The sequence below is a fragment of the Protomyctophum bolini genome (genome assembly GCF_963924005.1).
Source record: "Protomyctophum bolini genome assembly, chromosome: 16".
NCBI classification, from domain to species: Eukaryota; Metazoa; Chordata; class Actinopteri; order Myctophiformes; family Myctophidae; genus Protomyctophum; species Protomyctophum bolini.
Window position 1 is genome coordinate 36,547,552 of NC_137877.1, and position 17,340 is coordinate 36,564,891.

Consider the following 17,340-nt stretch of genomic DNA (forward strand, 5'->3'; position numbering starts at 1 on the left):
GAGCCATATGTGACGAGTCTAAGATGAGCCAATGTTATTCTCGTACTACTACTCGTACTACGTGTGTGTGCGCGCGTGTGTGTGTATGTGTGTGTGTGTGTGTGTGTGTGTGTGTGTGTGTGTGTGTGATCCATGTCCTGTCCTTGCTATGAACCCTAGGCCTTCCCCCGACGATGACAGGCCATCCCACCGGGAGTGTGCTGAATGCCATCTAAAGTGTGTGTGCGTGTGTGTGTGTGTGTGTGTGTGTGTGTGTGAGTTCACCTAGAGGACAGCAGGCTGGTGGCTGGGTCACAGTGCGGGCGTGCGCGCGTGCGCACGTGCGTGCGCGAGCGCAGAAACACCTTCCGTGCGTGGCCACATTGGCGAGGCGGTCGGGAATTCAGTTTCTAGGCCGTGAATAGCCTATATACTGTATGTTTTTGATTGATTGAATAGTTTATTGAACACTAATGCAAACATCACGGTATAACCCTTCATTTTACGGTATACAGCAATTAACTACCAGGTGATTACGTGGTAATACTAATTACTAATACATTAGTAAGATGTTTTAATTACCTTTGGAGCATATACGCTGAAGTATTTGAGCCTTTGATCCATGACAATCCCACTGAAAATAGCTCCATGGCTTGTTGTCGAACCGAAGAATATGCCGCTGTCGCGATCCGGAAACAACAACAAGCAGTGAGAGCTGCTGGAGTCCAGTTGAAACCAACGTTCACTTGCATTGAACTCATTTTCCCAGAAGCCCTTGCAGCCCAGAGCACGGGTCGATTTCCGGTTTCGTCATCATAACGCGACGGCCTCGTCACCGGGTCCGTGATAAATCCGCTATTTCTTTTTAATTATTAAAAAACGGCGAATTGAACAGGGTTTAGCAGTATTACGCAGGGGAGAAACAAGGGTTGAAAAACGTGGAAAGCAGGTTATGCAGCTAAACTATTTACAGAGAATTCCGTCAAAAGCAGGCAACGGTTGGATTTTAAAGACGGAATATTCCACCAAAGGCACTCAATTGGTACCAGTATCAGAGACATCTTAATGCTGCACAGAGAGATGTGTATTTACAAGACTTTTTAATGATGCATAGAGATATATACTGTACACCCTCAAAGGGGATTCAGCATCACTATGGATTGTAAATGAAGTTGTACAAATAATCAATTTCTATAGTCACCAGAAGGAAAAGAAAGCAAGGGGCGCTCTTATCATCATACATAGTTTGTGGTATACAGACAGACACACAAAGATTGGGCATAGGAGGGGATAGCACCCCTCAAAAACTGTCTATGTGTCCGTCTGCCTTTTCTGCTGTTTCTGCCACATGTCTGAATAAAGACCACCCCGGTTGACCAGGTCTGCATGTCTGGAGAGAGAGAGAGAGAGAGAGAGAGAGGTGGGGGGGGGGGTTAGGGGTTAATGCCTGTGTGCAAATTCAGATCAATATCCATTCAGATCAATTGGTTGAGACGCATACATTCAATCAGATCAGAGGAGATGTGTTCCGGGGACAGAAGAAAAGGCTATAGACTGTATGACGGAAGAATTTATATTTTTACTCATGATCAGAGCTTCCGTTGCTCCAGACTGTATGACCGGAAGCGTTTATATTTTACTCATGATCAGAGCTTCCGTTGCTCCAGACTGTATGACGGAAGCGTTTATATTTTACTCATGATCAGAGCTTCCGTTGCTCCAGACTGTATGACCGGAAGCATTTGAAAATTGCGAGAGGCAACAGTCTGGCAAGGCGAGACTAGGATGACAATAACCTCTCCAATGCCGGCTGAACAACTGACCGATACATTACACACGCACACACACACACACACACACACACACACACACACACACACACACACACACACACACACACACACACACACCCACTTACCTTCCTCTCTCTGCTATTTGTCCATGATGAATCACCAGGATCTGGTCTGCCTCTATGATGGTGGATAACCTGGAAACACACACACGCACGCGCGTGCACACACACACACACACACACACACACACACACACACACACACACACACACACAAAGTGTGCATGAAGTACTGGCTATTATTTGATGTTAAACCCCACCCCAGTGTGGTTGACCAATGCGATTATTTACCGAAATAATAAAAAGAGAAATCCTGTCATTTAACATGCATCTCAATGGGCGAGAAGGACAGGACTTGGTGGTGCAATTATCTTCCGATTCTGCGATTCAACGGTTGTTGCGATTCAAATTCCATCGTTTGTTTTGTGAATGTGTTGCCTCCAAGTTTCTTTTTTATACTAGAACATGTTTAAACAGTTATACCCAATATAATAAACCATGAGGAGTAGAATCATTCGCTTCAATGCAGCCAGATAACGTCAGCCCGTTTTTCTGACATGAAAATAAATTCATAGATAAAATTTCAAAAATACGGAAGGAAGGACACACACACGGACGGAGTGCAAAACATACTCTCCCCCCATGCCTTCGGCCTGGTGGAGACAATAAACAACTATACTTTATAAACAAGGCCAAATAAACAACTAAGCCTACACTATAGAAACAAGTCCAAATAAACAACTACACTTTAGAAACAAGCCCAAATAAACTACACTTTGGAAACAAGCCCAAATAAACAACCACACTATAGAAACAAGTCCAAATAAACAACTACACTATAGAAACAAGCCCAAATAAACAACTACACTTTAGAAACAAGCTCAAAGTCTCTTAAATAATAGTTTTAACTCACTTGAGTGTAAAATTATAAACATAGAGTTAAATTATTGTTAAACATCAGCATCACTTAATTGACAAGAAGTCCACGCAATTAGAGAATGTAGAATAATTGTTATTTTGATCAACGTTTGCCTGTTATCTCTCCTAAAGGTACCGACATCAATAGAGCGTGGAATTGTGGACAAAAACATTCTACGTCTTGGGTTTCACTGCCTACGCTAAATCTAATCAAATGGTGGTCCATGTCTCACATGCCCAATAAATAATGATATGAACAGAGTGTATAGAAGTGAGATTAGTGAAAGATCAAAGAGCATCTGGCCTGTTAAAACCCATGATAGACATATGGTGTTATTGTTACTGGTGGATTAATCAACTGATTGATCAATACCTGGATTTATCTATACCAGAGAGAGAGAGAGAGAGAGAGAGGGGGGGGGGGGGTAAGAGAGAACGGCTGAAATGTCATGAAAGCGTGAAGACAAAAGGCAGATAAAGATGAAGATGAAGAGATGAAATACAAAGCTGATTATATGATGTCATAGTTACCTGTGTGCCACCACTATAGTGGTCCTGCCTCTGCACACGGAGGCCAGTGAGGCCTGGATGTTCCTCTCTGTCTCAGTGTCCAGGGACGAGGTGGCCTGTTGACCGTGACACAATTTACAATATTCACAATTTAGCCATTTATTTACCCAGAGGCCATTTACAGTAAGCAAGAGCAATGCATGTTAATACGTCAAATACATAAACATCCTGCTATATCTGCACAATGAAGCTACACTATAGAATGCTAGAAGGCTGGCTATATGCGCGAGGCTAATGGAGTGCTATATATGTCCACATAATATGCTATTCTAAATGACTTAATGTTAGCATTGGTATATGCCTGCAAGGTTGTCGAGGCTAAAGGCATGAGAGTTACCTCGACCAATAGATGCTGTGTTTTTACCTCGTCCAATAGGATGATGCGAGTGTCTTTGAGGATGGTCCTAGCGATAGCGACCCTCTGTTTCTCGCCCCCGCTCAGCTTCAAGCCTCGCTCCCCGACCTGTGTGTCATATCCTGATGACACGCCCCCACAAGTGTCATAGCATGAGGACACGCCCCCAGAGGTGTGTCATACCCTGAAGACACGCCCCCAGAGGTGTGTCATACCCTGAAGACACGCCCCCAGAGGTGTGTCATAGCATGAATGCACGCCCCCAGGGGTGTGTCATACCCTGAAGACACACCCCCAGGGGTGTGTCATACCCTGAAGACACACCCCCAGAGGTGTGTCATAGCATGAATGCACACCCCCAGGGGTGTGTCATACCCTGAAGACACACCCCCAGAGGTGGGAGAGGTGTCTCTGTGTCATTTGCGACAGTCAGTCACTTATATTTGATACAGTCTGTTTCTAGCGAAAATGTAACTAATTCAGTAGCAGTAACAATAGTGTTTTCTAGATTAGATCTAATCACACACACACACACACACACACACACACACCTTGCGGCATCTCCATTATCTTGGTGTGGATGTCGGCAGCGACAGCAGCTAGCTCCACCTCCTGGTGGCTGGCAGTAACGCGGCCGTACAGGATGTTGTTGGCCACGGTGTCGTTGAACAGGACGCTGTCCTGGGGGACCACGCCCATGTGTGACCTCACAGAGCGCCTGCACACCTGAACACACACACACACACACACACACACACACACACACACAGTCCCATGTGTGACCTCACAGACCGCCTGCACCCCTGAACAGAAAGACCTAATTCTAAATCCTGACAGTTTTCTGACAAACCCGTGCTTCTATATGTCAGTGGCTCAGTGGCTCTCAAACATTTTCATGTCAAGGACCCCCAAAATGCATATGTATAGGATAATTGGCCGGTGACCCCCATCTGAAAATATGTTGTTCCACACTTCATGACCATAGGTAAGAGTAGGAGCACTTCATGACCATAGGTGAGAGTAGGACCACTTCATGGTGAGAGTAGGACCACTTCATGACCATAGGTGAGAGTAGGACCACTTCACGACCATAGGTGAGAGTAGGACCACTTCATGACCATATAGGTGAGAGTAGGACCACTTCATGACCATAGGTGAGAGTAGGAACACTTCATGACCATAGGTGAGAGTAGGACCACTTCATGACCATAGGTGAGAGTAGGACCACTTCATGACCATAGGTGAGAGTAGGAACACTTCATGGTGAGAGTAGGACCACTTCATGACCATAGGTGAGAGTAGGACCACTTCATGACCATAGGTGAGAGTAGGACCACTTCATGGTGAGAGTAGGACCACTTCATGACCATAGGTGAGAGTAGGACCACTTCATGACCATAGGTGAGAGTAGGACCACTTCATGACCATAGGTGAGAGTAGGAACACTTCATGGTGAGAGTAGGACCACTTCATGACCATAGGTGAGAGTAGGACCACTTCATGACCATAGGTGAGAGTAGGACCACTTCATGGTGAGAGTAGGACCACTTCATGACCATAGGTGAGAGTAGGACCACTTCATGACCATAGGTGAGAGTAGGACCACTTCATGGTGAGAGTAGGACCACTTCATGACCATAGGTGAGAGTAGGACCACTTCATGGTGAGAGTAGGACCACTTCATGACCATAGGTGAGAGTAGGACCACTTCATGACCATAGGTGAGAGTAGGACCACTTCATGGTGAGAGTAGGACCACTTCATGACCATAGGTGAGAGTAGGACCACTTCATGACCATAGGTGAGAGTAGGAACACTTCATGGTGAGAGTAGGAACACTTCATGACCATAGGTGAGAGTAGGACCACTTCATGACCATATAGGTGAGAGTAGGACCACTTCATGGTGAGAGTAGGAACGAAAGATTGCTCGGTAGACAGACGTCATAGTTTCTGAGCAAATCGGCTTATTGTATATTTTCCGTCATGATGATGTACGAAGAGCGCCCCTCACTTCACTCGGGTGTGATTTTCTTTTTCTTTTATTTTTTTTTGCTATAATTTTTATCCCACGATTTTGCAACGGATTTTTTTCCACCCAGTGTCAATATTGTCTAATGTAATCCTGGGCACTACACTTCCTCTGCCAACTTTGGGAAAGCAACGCTAACATGGTTTCGTCCTTTAGGTATAGTTTTACTAAGGTTAAGGTTAAGGTTAGGGTTAGGTTTAGGTGTAGGCTGTCAATCGCAGCGACTGGCCAGTCACAGCGCACCCTCTACGTCACTCTGTACTCGAACCCGAAACCCGAAACCATGGTCGCGAGAGCAACGGACTGACCTCATGCTTCCTGCTATGCATGAGGAGTCCAAGCTGCTTCTTTCCACCTGACATGGGGAGAGTTTCCCCCGTTTGGACGTGGAAGGAACACGTTATTCCGACCAGTTCCTGTGATTTTCCTTTTACTGAATGGCTAAACTGTGCAGCAGACGTGATCAGAAGAACTTCCGGATAACAGTTCAAAATGTGAAGGAACCGATGCAGCAGTTTTCACCCATTACTGTATTATATTAAATAGCCTGCTGTACACGCACGCACGCATATATATAGGAATACAGTATACAGTGTATGGTTATAGGGCTGTGAATCACAGCGCAACACATCGCATGTGAGCTGAAGGCAAAAAGTCAAGATTTCATGGAAATTAAAAATACAAATTAATAATTAACTAGCCTGAGTGTGTACAAGGACGCACACATGCACCCACACACACAAGCACACGCACACACAAGTACATGTGCACACACACACACACACACACACACACGCAGACATCTGGAGTCTGGACCGGCGGTTTCATAATTCAGCAGCTTTTAGTATGACTTATTCACTGCTATACACACACACACACACACTCGCACACACACTGTGGCAGGCAGTCATACGTGTGTAACAGCCGATTTGCAGCATCACTTTATCCACATTGTCCACGTTGCATGCTCATTCAGGAGATAGCAGACATTCAAGCTTTTGAGCATATAAGACAACCATGTGTGTGTGCGCGGCGTGTGCGTATGTGTGTGCGTGTACCTTAGAGATGTCCTGTCCATCGATGAGAATCTGTCCACTCTGAGGGTCGTAGAACCTGAACAACAGACGCAGGACTGTGGTCTTCCCTGAACCAGAGGGTCCTACCTATGCACGCACGCACGCACGCACGCACGCACGCACGCACGCAGCCCTAGTCTGTTATAGAGCTGCATTGGTCATTATCCCAATCATGAATATTACGTTTATTATGATGACACATCATGAATATTAAGTGTATTATAATGATGTCGTGAATATTAAAGTGTTTAAACTAAACCTACCAGAGCTACAGTCTGCCCCGCCTCCACAGTGAAGGACACGCCCCTCAGAACCTCTGACCTATATGCACGCACGCACACGCACGCACGCACGCACGCACGCACACATGCACGCACGCACGCACGCAATTATAAAACATGTTGGTCAAGTCACACAACTAGGGAAGGAGCTCAAAACAAACTCGATAACAAACCCGATACCGGTACAGTACCCGGTATCAATAAGCTTTGGGCTTATCGAGTACCGGGTATCACAGACACGCACAGACACGCACGCTCAATACCTACTCAGGGACATAGCAGAAAGACACACTGTCAAACTCGACCCGACCTGAAGTCAGAACCAGGTCAACATCATCATCACCCTCTATCTGAGAGAGAGACAGAGAGAGAGAGAGAGAGAGAGAGAGAGAGAGAGAGAGAGTAATATGTTTCATATAGATCAAATTGTAAGAGAGATAATGTATGCTCTGCCATCCTTCCGGTCGTCCATTAATTAATTTATTCATTCAGTCATATAGTGTTACCTCTGTATTCATTAATTCATTCATTCATTCATTCATTCATTCATTCATTCATTCATTCATCCATCAATCCATCCATCCATCCATCCATAGTGTTACCTCTGTATCCATCCATCCATCCATCCATCCATCCATAGTGTTACCTCTGTATCCATCCATCCATCCATCCATAGTGTTACCTCTGTATCCATCCATCCATCCATCCATCCATCCATAGTGTTACCTCTGTATCCATCCATCCATCCATCCATCCATCCATCCATCCATCCATCCATAGTGTTACCTCTGTATCCATCCATCCATCCATCCATCCATCCATCCATCCATAGTGTTACCTCTGTATCCATCCATCCATCCATCCATCCATCCATCCATAGTGTTACCTCTGTATCCATCCATCCATCCATCCATCCATCCATCCATCCATAGTGTTACCTCTGTATCCATCCATCCATCCATCCATCCATAGTGTTACCTCTGTATCCATCCATCCATCCATCCATCCATCCATCCATCCATCCATCCATCCATCCATAGTGTTACCTCTGTATCCATCCATCCATCCATCCATCCATCCATAGTGTTACCTCTGTATCCATCCATCCATCCATCCATCCATCCATCCATCCATCCATCCATCCATCCATCCATAGTGTTACCTCTGTATCCATCCATCCATCCATCCATCCATCCATCCATCCATCCATCCATCCATAGTGTTACCTCTGTATCCATCCATCCATCCATCCATCCATCCATCCATAGTGTTACCTCTGTATTCTCTGTCATCACATTGAGCAGGTTTTCCATGTCCACAAATGAACTCTGGATGAGTCTGAATACACACAAACTCATTCCGTCAATAATCATAATATTAATACTCATAATAATTATTCATGCTGATTATAGAGTACCTGCAGTAATAGTATGTAGTATTTGTGTGTACCTGCAGCATGTAGTAGTGTTTGTTGTTATGCAGTGTACTACCAGTAGTAAGATATTTAGTATGTATGTGTAGTCCAGTAGTAATATATGTAGTATTTATGTGTACTCCAGTAGTAATATATGTAGTATTTATGTGTACTAAAGTGTACTAACCTGTAGTACGTGCCAAACCAGTTCAGAGGAGTGTACAGCTGGATAATGTAGGTCCCAAACAGAACATAATCTCCAACCTGGAACACAACATAATCATATTATTGTTTACATTACAACATAACATAGCAAGATTATGATTGTCCGTAGCAGGGAAGACAGACATTTAACCTTTCCTGACTTTTATCTCTCTGGCTCTATCCATAGTGTCTGCAGTGAGATTAAATATTTGGGCCACATCATCTCGAATGACCTCTCTGATGACAAGGATATATTTAGACAGCGTCGGATGTTGTATGCGCAAGGAAACATGCTGTGTAGAAAATGTTGCATGTGCTCAGTACCAGTGAAGATCTCACTTTTTAAATCCTTTTGTACACCCCTGTACACCGCCCACTTGTGGTGCCGCTACAAGCAGGCCAGTATCATACATTTGACAGTGGCCTACAATGACTGTATGAGGCTGCTTCTGAGAGCTCCAAGAAGCTCCAGTGCAAGTCAAATGTTTGTCAGTGTTGGGGTTCCCACCTGCTCTGCTGTGCTACGCAATCTTATGTACAAATTCATGTGTAGGGTATCTGAGTCAGTAAATGACATCATTAATGTCATCACTAACATGGTACGTAGTTCTGTCAGGTTCTCCTCCAGACTGTGGAACCATTGGCGAACTTGTCTGTATGTTCGAAACTGAATATGGTGGAACTCTTTTTATTGTATATTTCTCTCTATATTATTATTCTTTTTATCTATTGTGTTGTTCTGTACTGTGATATGGATTCCCCTGAGTCTGCAATAAAGAATCAATCAATCATCATAACATAATCATGTTATTGTTTACATTACAACACAACATTACCATATTATTGTTTACATTACAACACAACATAATCATATTATTGTTTACATTACAACACAACATAATCATATTATTGTTTACATTACAACACAACATTATCATATTATTGTTTACATTACAACACAACATTATCATATTATTGTTTACATTACAACACAACAGTGATAGTCAACGAGCACTTCCGTGTGCATATAATCCATATCGTCAATACCTATGTGTCCCTCAGTGGCGTGCACAGATACACTATAGGGGGTGCTAGAGCTTGCGCTCTGGACAGCAATGTGCCCTTTTGAAAGAAAAATAATAATATAGTATGTAGTATGTGGACCATGGTGACATTGATCAATTCTTGATTAAAAAAAAGCTTCTAAAATATTATTTATGCCTCAAAATCTATAAATCTCACACTATTAAGGCAACCGGACGGTTCCACGCGCTGCACACAAGGTGCCCTTTTTTCACTTGAGCACTTTTCACTTGAGCATCACCATGTATTGTGTCCTATACCTGAAAGTGTCCCCTGTGTTACACCATGTATTGTGTCGTATACCTGAAAGTGTCCCCTGTGTTACACCATGTATTGTGTCGTATACCTGAAAGTGTCCCCTGTGTTACACCATGTATTGTGTCCTATACCTGGAAGTGTCCCCTGTGTTACACCATGTATTGTGTCCTATACCTGGAAGTGTGCCCTGCATGTGTTACACCATGTATTGTGTCCTATACCTGGAACTGTCCCTGCATCACCATGTAGGCACAGAGCAGCGATCCGGCCAGCAGGCCTGAGCCGATGATCAGCGCCTGGGTTTGGTTCAGCAGCGCCAGAGAAGCATTGCTTTTCCATTCACTGTCCTGAAAACACACACGCACGCACGCACGGATACACACGCACACATGCACGGATACACACGCACGCACGGATACACACGCACGCATGCACGGATACACACGCACGCACGCACGGATACACACGCACGCATGCACGGATACACACGCACGCACGCACGGATACACACGCACGCATGCACGGATACACACGCACGCACGCGCACACACACACACACACACACACACACACACACACACACACACACAGGAAAAATAGATGGACAGCTTACTTCTGCGTTTAGGTGATGTATTAATTAACACATAGCATAGCACATGATCAAGCTCGCGGCGAAACGCACCGTGATGATAAATCACTTAATGCCGTCAGTATAGAAGACACAGAATCTTCTCATAGGAACACCTACTAATTGCTCCCCATGTGCAGGTTGGTGCCTTGCATATAGTTTCCTCCACCATTGGTGTGTGAATGTAATGCACAGTCTCTGTAAAGCTCTATGAATGTGTGCGCGTGTGCGTGTGTGTGTGTGTGTGTGTGTGTGTGTGTGTGTGTGTGTGTGTGTGTGTGTGTAATGCACAATCGATTGATTGATTGATTGATTGATTGATTGATTGATTGATTGATTGATTGATTGATTGATCGATTGAACAGATTGGAGAACTGTGGACGACACCATAAAAGGCATAAAGCATTACACTTGTTTACAATAGGGTCCACCATGTTCAATTGTAAAGGTGTGTGAATGTGAGGTTGCTGATTAACTGTTACTCTTTCTTTCTTCACACTGACATCCACAGCAGAAGAAAAATAAAGAGTTAACAGTACATCAGCATCCCACAACGAAAACATGAAGAGCATTATCGCCATCTGGTGGCCGTGAATGAACACAAACTGCTGCACAGACATTATGAAGATCTCTGTTAGCCGATGTAGGCCTGACATCGAAATAAAAATAAAGAAGTCTTCTGAAAGAATATATATTCAAAGATGTGTGTCGCATTTTCACAAATCTTCAAAAATAGCAGACCTACAAGCTGGCGCGCTATGAGCTTGTAGATCTGCTATTTTTCCAATAGCTAAAGTATAACATAATGCTTGGTTAAAACACATGGGCAGTCAGATCTACAAGCTGCAGGTGAGGATCTATACATCTATCTATAAATCTATATGCATAGATTTATAGATGTTTAGATCCTCACCTGGTAGATGCCCTATGACCTCACCTGGTACTTGAGGATCTGCTTCTCAAAGCAGCGAGCTTCGTACTCCTCTGTGCCGTAATATTTCACCTGGAAGAGGAAACACCAGACGTCTTAAAGGGACAGTACCTCAAGTATTCGTCATATTCACACGGCGGCCATTTTGCTCTTTTGGTCATACTTGAGCGCCCCCGGTGGCAGGGTGGAGTTACTACCACTATACCACCATGAGCGTAAACGCCGTTGTGAATGACAGGTCCTCTTACCGTCTCAAAGTTGAGCAGAGAGTCCAGAGCCCTGGCCTTGGCCTGGTTGTCCTCGTCGTTCATCTGTCTTCTGAACCTGGACCTCCACTCCGTCAGCAGGATGGTGCTCACTGGGGACAGAGAGACAGACTGTCTTTCAGCCGTGTCTTATTAATGCTGCACGTTTTATCGTTCCCGATCCGATCCCGATTTCCACAATTTCTGTGTTAGCCGATACCGCATACCAAATACCGATACCAGTGCTGTGATCTCGTGTTGTGTCCGATCCCGATTTCCACAATTTCTGTGTTAGCCGATACCGCATACCAAATACCGATACAATTTACAATTTACAATTTAGGCATTTAGCAGACGCTCTTAATCCAGAGCGACTTACATTAAGCAAGAACAAAAGCATGGGAATACATCACATAAAGACATTTATCATGAAACATGCGTAGCTAAGAAAGTAACAGTGGAATATCTATAATGAAACTATACATATAAGCTATACATCTATACTACTATGCTACACATATGTACTATGACGTGCTATGACTACTAGAATTGCTATCTAAGGGGGTGGGGTAAGTGCTATGGGCCATGATGGAGTCTGAAAAGGTGGGTTTTCAGACTACGGCGGAAGATTGGGAGTGATGCTGCAGTTCTGACTGCAATGGGAAGTGCATTCCACAGTTTTGGAGCCAGAAGGGAGAAGAGTTTGGGACGTGTGGAGCGTTGTCCCGGCGTTTTTAGTGAGGGTACTTCCAGCTTCCCTGCGTTGGCTGATCTGAGTGAGCGGGAGGGTTTGTAGGGTTCGATCATACTTGCAAGATATGGGGGAGCCATACCTTTGGTTGCTTTGAATGCCAGCATCAGGGTTTTGTATTCTGTGCGGGCAGCGACCGGGAGCCAGTGGAGGGAGCGGAGCAGGGGGGAGACATGTGAGAATTTTGGCTGGTTGAAGACCAAGCGAGCTGCAGCATTTTGGATCAGCTGGAGAGGCTTAAGTGCACATGCTGGTAGGCCAGTAAGGAGGGAGTTACAATAGTCAAGTTTTGACAAGACTGTTGTCTGGATTAGGAGCTGGGCTGATTCCTGGGTGAGGAACGGTCTAATTCGTCGTATGTTATAGAGTGTGAACCTACAGGATCGAGTGACAGCTGTGATGTGAGTTTTGAACGAGAGCTGACTGTCCAGGACAACACCAAGATTCCTGGCTGTTGGGACAGACGTTACCAGGGCGTTGTCTATGGAGATAGTTAGCTCCCGCATAGGGCAGGACTTAGCTGGGAAGAAGAGAAGCTCAGTCTTGTCTGGGTTCAGTGCTGGATACCAGTGCTGTGATCTCGTGTTGTGTTTATAGCTATCTAGCTATATATCTCGTGTTGTGTTTATACTAGCTATCTAGCTATATATCTCCTGTTGTGTTTATAGCTATCTAGCTATATATCTCGTGTTGTGTTTATAGCTATCTAGCTATATATCTCGTGTTGTGTTTATAGCTATCTAGCTATATATCTCCTGTTGTGTTTATGGCTATCTAGCTATATATCTCGTGTTGTGTTTATGGCTATCTAGCTATATATCTCGTGTTGTGTTTATAGCTATCTAGCTATATATCTCGTGTTGTGTTTATAGCTATCTAGCTATATATCTCGTGTTGTGTTTATAGCTATCTAGCTATATATCTCGTGTTGTGTTTATAGCTATCTAGCTATATATCTCGTGTTGTGTTTATAGCTATCTAGCTATATATCTCGTGTTGTGTTTATAGCAGACTCCTCGCTCAAAATGTCTCCAAATGTTCGGGGACAGCCTTAGTGGTTAGACTGGCATATTCGCCGATACCGACATGACCCGATATGACAAATAAGTGCCGATACTGATACTTTTCCGATACCGATACAGTATCAGCACATCTCTAGTTAATAATAATCAGTCGATCAATCAATCAACCAATTAATCAATCATAATAAATGAACTCACGGAGGTAGAGCGTCATGCAGAGCAGAATGATGAGACCAAACCAGACGTTGAAGTAGGAGACAAAGTAGATGATGGAGATGATGATGTCCACGATGGTAGGACAGATACTGAACACCACGTAGCTGGGGGAGAGAGAGAGACATCTACTGAACACTACATAACTAGAGAGAGAGAGAGAGAGAGAGAGAGAGAGAGAGACCTCTTGCTTCAATAGACAAACACTGTGTGAACCACAGTGGCCAATGAGGTGAATTGTCTCCCGAACAAAGAAATAGATAAAAGACAAAGACATATTTTCACTTGCATTCCAAAACGGGTCCAGAGCACTGCAGCCAATAGGGGCTAGGGAGGAGTGTGTCCTGCCTTACCTGAGCAGGTTGCTGATGGAGGAGGTATATAAGGCCTCGATCACACCTAAAAAACATTTGTCTTGTCCGTGTGTTGTGCATGTCTTGTCCGTGTCTAATGGCCGCTCCAATGCATTTCCAATGGAAGTCACATGGTTTGACCAAACATTTTTGTTTGATGCGGGGGAGGGGGAGGGGGGCACAAACCATGTGACTTCCATTGGATTAAGGCATTAATGCATTACCATTAAACACGGACAAGACACAAGACGGGTGTTTTTTAGGTGTGAGTGAGGCCTTTTTACCTGAGGAGGTTATGCTGGTGGAGGAGGTTATACCTGCAGCAGGTTGCTGGTGGAGGAGGTTATACCTGCAGCAGGTTGCTGGTGGAGGAGGTTACACATGCAGCAGGTTGCTGGTGGAGGAGGTTATACCTGCAGCAGGTTGCTGGTGGAGGAGGTTATACCTGCAGCAGGTTGCTGGTGGAGGAGGTTATACCTGCAGCAGGTTGCTGGTGGAGGAGGTTGTATTTACCTGAGCAGGTTGTTGATAGAGGAGGTTCCCCGGTCGACGCTCCTCAGCACCTCTCCGGTGCTGCGGTCCAGGTGCCACTGCAGGGACAGCAGGTGGAGGTGGGACAGGAGGCGCACCTGTTTGGTACATGAAATACACGAGGGTATAGTCTGAATATAATGAGAATTTCCGTAGAGTCACTTAGTAGAATAGTGGTAGATTTTCTTTTTGTGTAGTAGTGTAGTTTATTGGTGATTTTTATATGTAGTTGTATATTTGGGGCTAGATTCTAGTGTATATATGCTCTCCGCAAAACTCCCAACCTAACCCAACAAATTCTCCTACAGATTTCAGGTGCAGAGAAAATCTCTCGCCAGCACAGTATTTAGGCTATACTATTCTCTGCCTATCTGATCGCGACTTGAATGGCCCTGGGTCGGCTAAGCGAACTTTGCAACGTTCGGCACGCCTCCGTCGCAATCTAGTCCACATAGTTATATATTTAGGTCTAGTCCGCAGTTGTTGTTTGTAGGCGAGAGGCTCTACCGTGTTGGCCACGGAAGCAGGGCGTGTAGGATTTAGAATGTCACATATGGTGAACTGTTGAACTGTGTGTACCTGAACGCCCCTAGTGGTGAACTGCTGCACGCGTGTCCACAGGAAGTGACGGATGTTACTGATGAAGCCTGACGTGCCTGGAGACAGGAAATGATGCCATCATCATATTATAATGAGCATCAGTGAGGACCAATGATAATGAAGACATGTTGGAAAGGGGTGTGGCTCACCTGCCCCTCCCCCCTGCAGGAACTTGAGCAGCGTGTAGACACACACGGTGAGGACCAGGGAGGACCACGCACTTCCTGTTGACAACTCATTCACTGCACACGCACACATGACACATGCACACGCACTCACGCACACACACATGTAGGCCAGGCATTCAAAATTCAAAAGAATATGGAAGATTGGGAGTGAGTCTGATTGCAATGGGAAGTTCATTCCATATAGTTTTTGAGCTAGGAGGGAGAAGAGTCTGGGATATGTGTGGACGTGTGTGTCTGTCTGTCTGTATCACTCTTCCTATATTATAAAGAAACACGCTTCTATGATGAATCATGAAACATGATCAATAGAATAATGGGCCAAAGAAAACATTGGCTCGTTGCGACACCTCGACATGAATGGAAATGTGTGAAGACCGCTGCTCTGCTCACCCACCGATGTTCCTGGAGTAGACGGGGACCAGGACGTTCACCACCCTCTCGGCCCCCAGGAGCCCCAGACACAGCAGCACGCGGCCCCGCAGCGCCGCGCTGCCCCGGGGCCACACATACGGAGCCAGGAGACGCAACTTCCTAGTCCAGGAGGACGCTGGGGCGGCGGCTGGTCGCCCGCCTCCTCCCTGGTGGGTGGTCCCTGGCTGGTCCTGTAGCGGCCGCCCGCCTTCCTGGTGGGTGGTCCCTGGCTGGTCCAATAGCAGGGAGAGTCATGTGCGGAGAAGTGGGTTACTTATTGTGCTAAGGTCTTCTCTGATAAAACCGGGATACATGTGCCTTAAACAGGTTAAGTGCTATAGCGCTGGGAATCCACAAGATGGGGTCGTTGCCCGTGCCAGAAGTTCTTTAAAAAAGTCAATTTGGTATGTACAATTTGAACATACCTCAACGTGCACGTGTGTTGCTCCTTGTGTCCTGAAGGGGGCACTGTGAGCCATGTGTTCGCCCTTCACTTTAAAAGGTAAGTGACATTCGATTGGTTGTTAAAACATGTTCTAGGGTAGGTACCCCGTACCCTCACAAAAACATGCAGTAATCCTGGTCTCTAAACTGCCTCCACCTGGCCAGCCGGGGCGCCTGATGGAGGGGAAAGGAACTGGTTGGAATAACGTGTTCCTTCCATGCGCTACGTCCAACAAGGGAATCTCCCCCCCCCCTGTCAGGTGTAAAGGAGCAACTTGGACACTCAGGCATGAAGGGAGCATGAGTTAAGTCCGTTGCTCTCCCCAGGTTGGCGCAGGGTGTGTAGAGCCCAGGATCACAGTAGATGATTGGCACAGGGGTGAAAAATGGGTTACAAAATCGTGGGATAAAAAAAAAAAAAAAAATGTATTTTATTTTAGGTCATTAGGGTTAGTCGACTCTCATTGGCATGCATCAGTCTCTAGACTATATGGAGTTGTGCTCTGGATAGGGGTTCTTAATGCTTTTGGTGCAGCGTTCAGTCAGTGTGTCTTAACCCATTTAGACCCGAGGACGATTCTACAAATGCCTTCTAAATCCTGACAGTTTTCTGAAAATATGTTGTTCCAGGGACCCCCCCGGAAGCAAACATGAGTTAAAACGTCCGCTGTGAAAGAATATATATTCAAAGATTTGCGACACATTCAAAAATAGCAGACCTACAACCTCGTAGCGCGGCACTCTGTGAGCTTGTAGATCTGCTATTTTTCAATAGCTAAAGTGGGTTCCCGCCCGAAATAGGTCAATAGACCAATGCGGGATTCACAATCCCTTCCACACTTTACACAGGGTAAGACTGATGCAGGTGTGTCTGGATGGTTTTGGGCCTTTTTCTTTCGACCTCAGTCTCTTTGCCACGGACTACTGGGCGAGCAGGCTCTGAAGGTTCGGAGAGCACTTGCCTGGAAAGCCTTTGCACGGGATGAGGAGACTGTGGAAATA

The 17,340-nt window shown here is 45.3% G+C and overlaps 1 protein-coding gene across 1 annotated transcript; it reads right to left on the reverse strand.

Annotated features, from left to right (window-relative positions):
- Nucleotides 1-1,265: 1,265 nt before the first annotated feature.
- LOC308330946 (ATP-binding cassette sub-family B member 6-like) lies at nucleotides 1,266-16,373 on the reverse strand (the record flags this gene model as incomplete). The annotated part of the gene is made up of 19 exons (XM_080786013.1): nucleotides 1,266-1,369; nucleotides 1,898-1,966; nucleotides 3,281-3,375; nucleotides 3,684-3,796; nucleotides 4,226-4,400; nucleotides 6,764-6,868; nucleotides 7,045-7,102; nucleotides 7,330-7,412; nucleotides 8,337-8,400; nucleotides 8,664-8,740; nucleotides 10,243-10,368; nucleotides 11,587-11,652; nucleotides 11,829-11,938; nucleotides 13,797-13,918; nucleotides 14,678-14,793; nucleotides 15,275-15,351; nucleotides 15,445-15,537; nucleotides 15,878-16,124; nucleotides 16,320-16,373. The coding sequence occupies 19 exons, from the start codon at nucleotides 16,371-16,373 to the stop codon at nucleotides 1,291-1,293; spliced, it is 1,929 nt and encodes a 642-aa protein (XP_080642139.1). The 3' UTR covers nucleotides 1,266-1,290.
- Nucleotides 16,374-17,340: the final 967 nt, after the last annotated feature.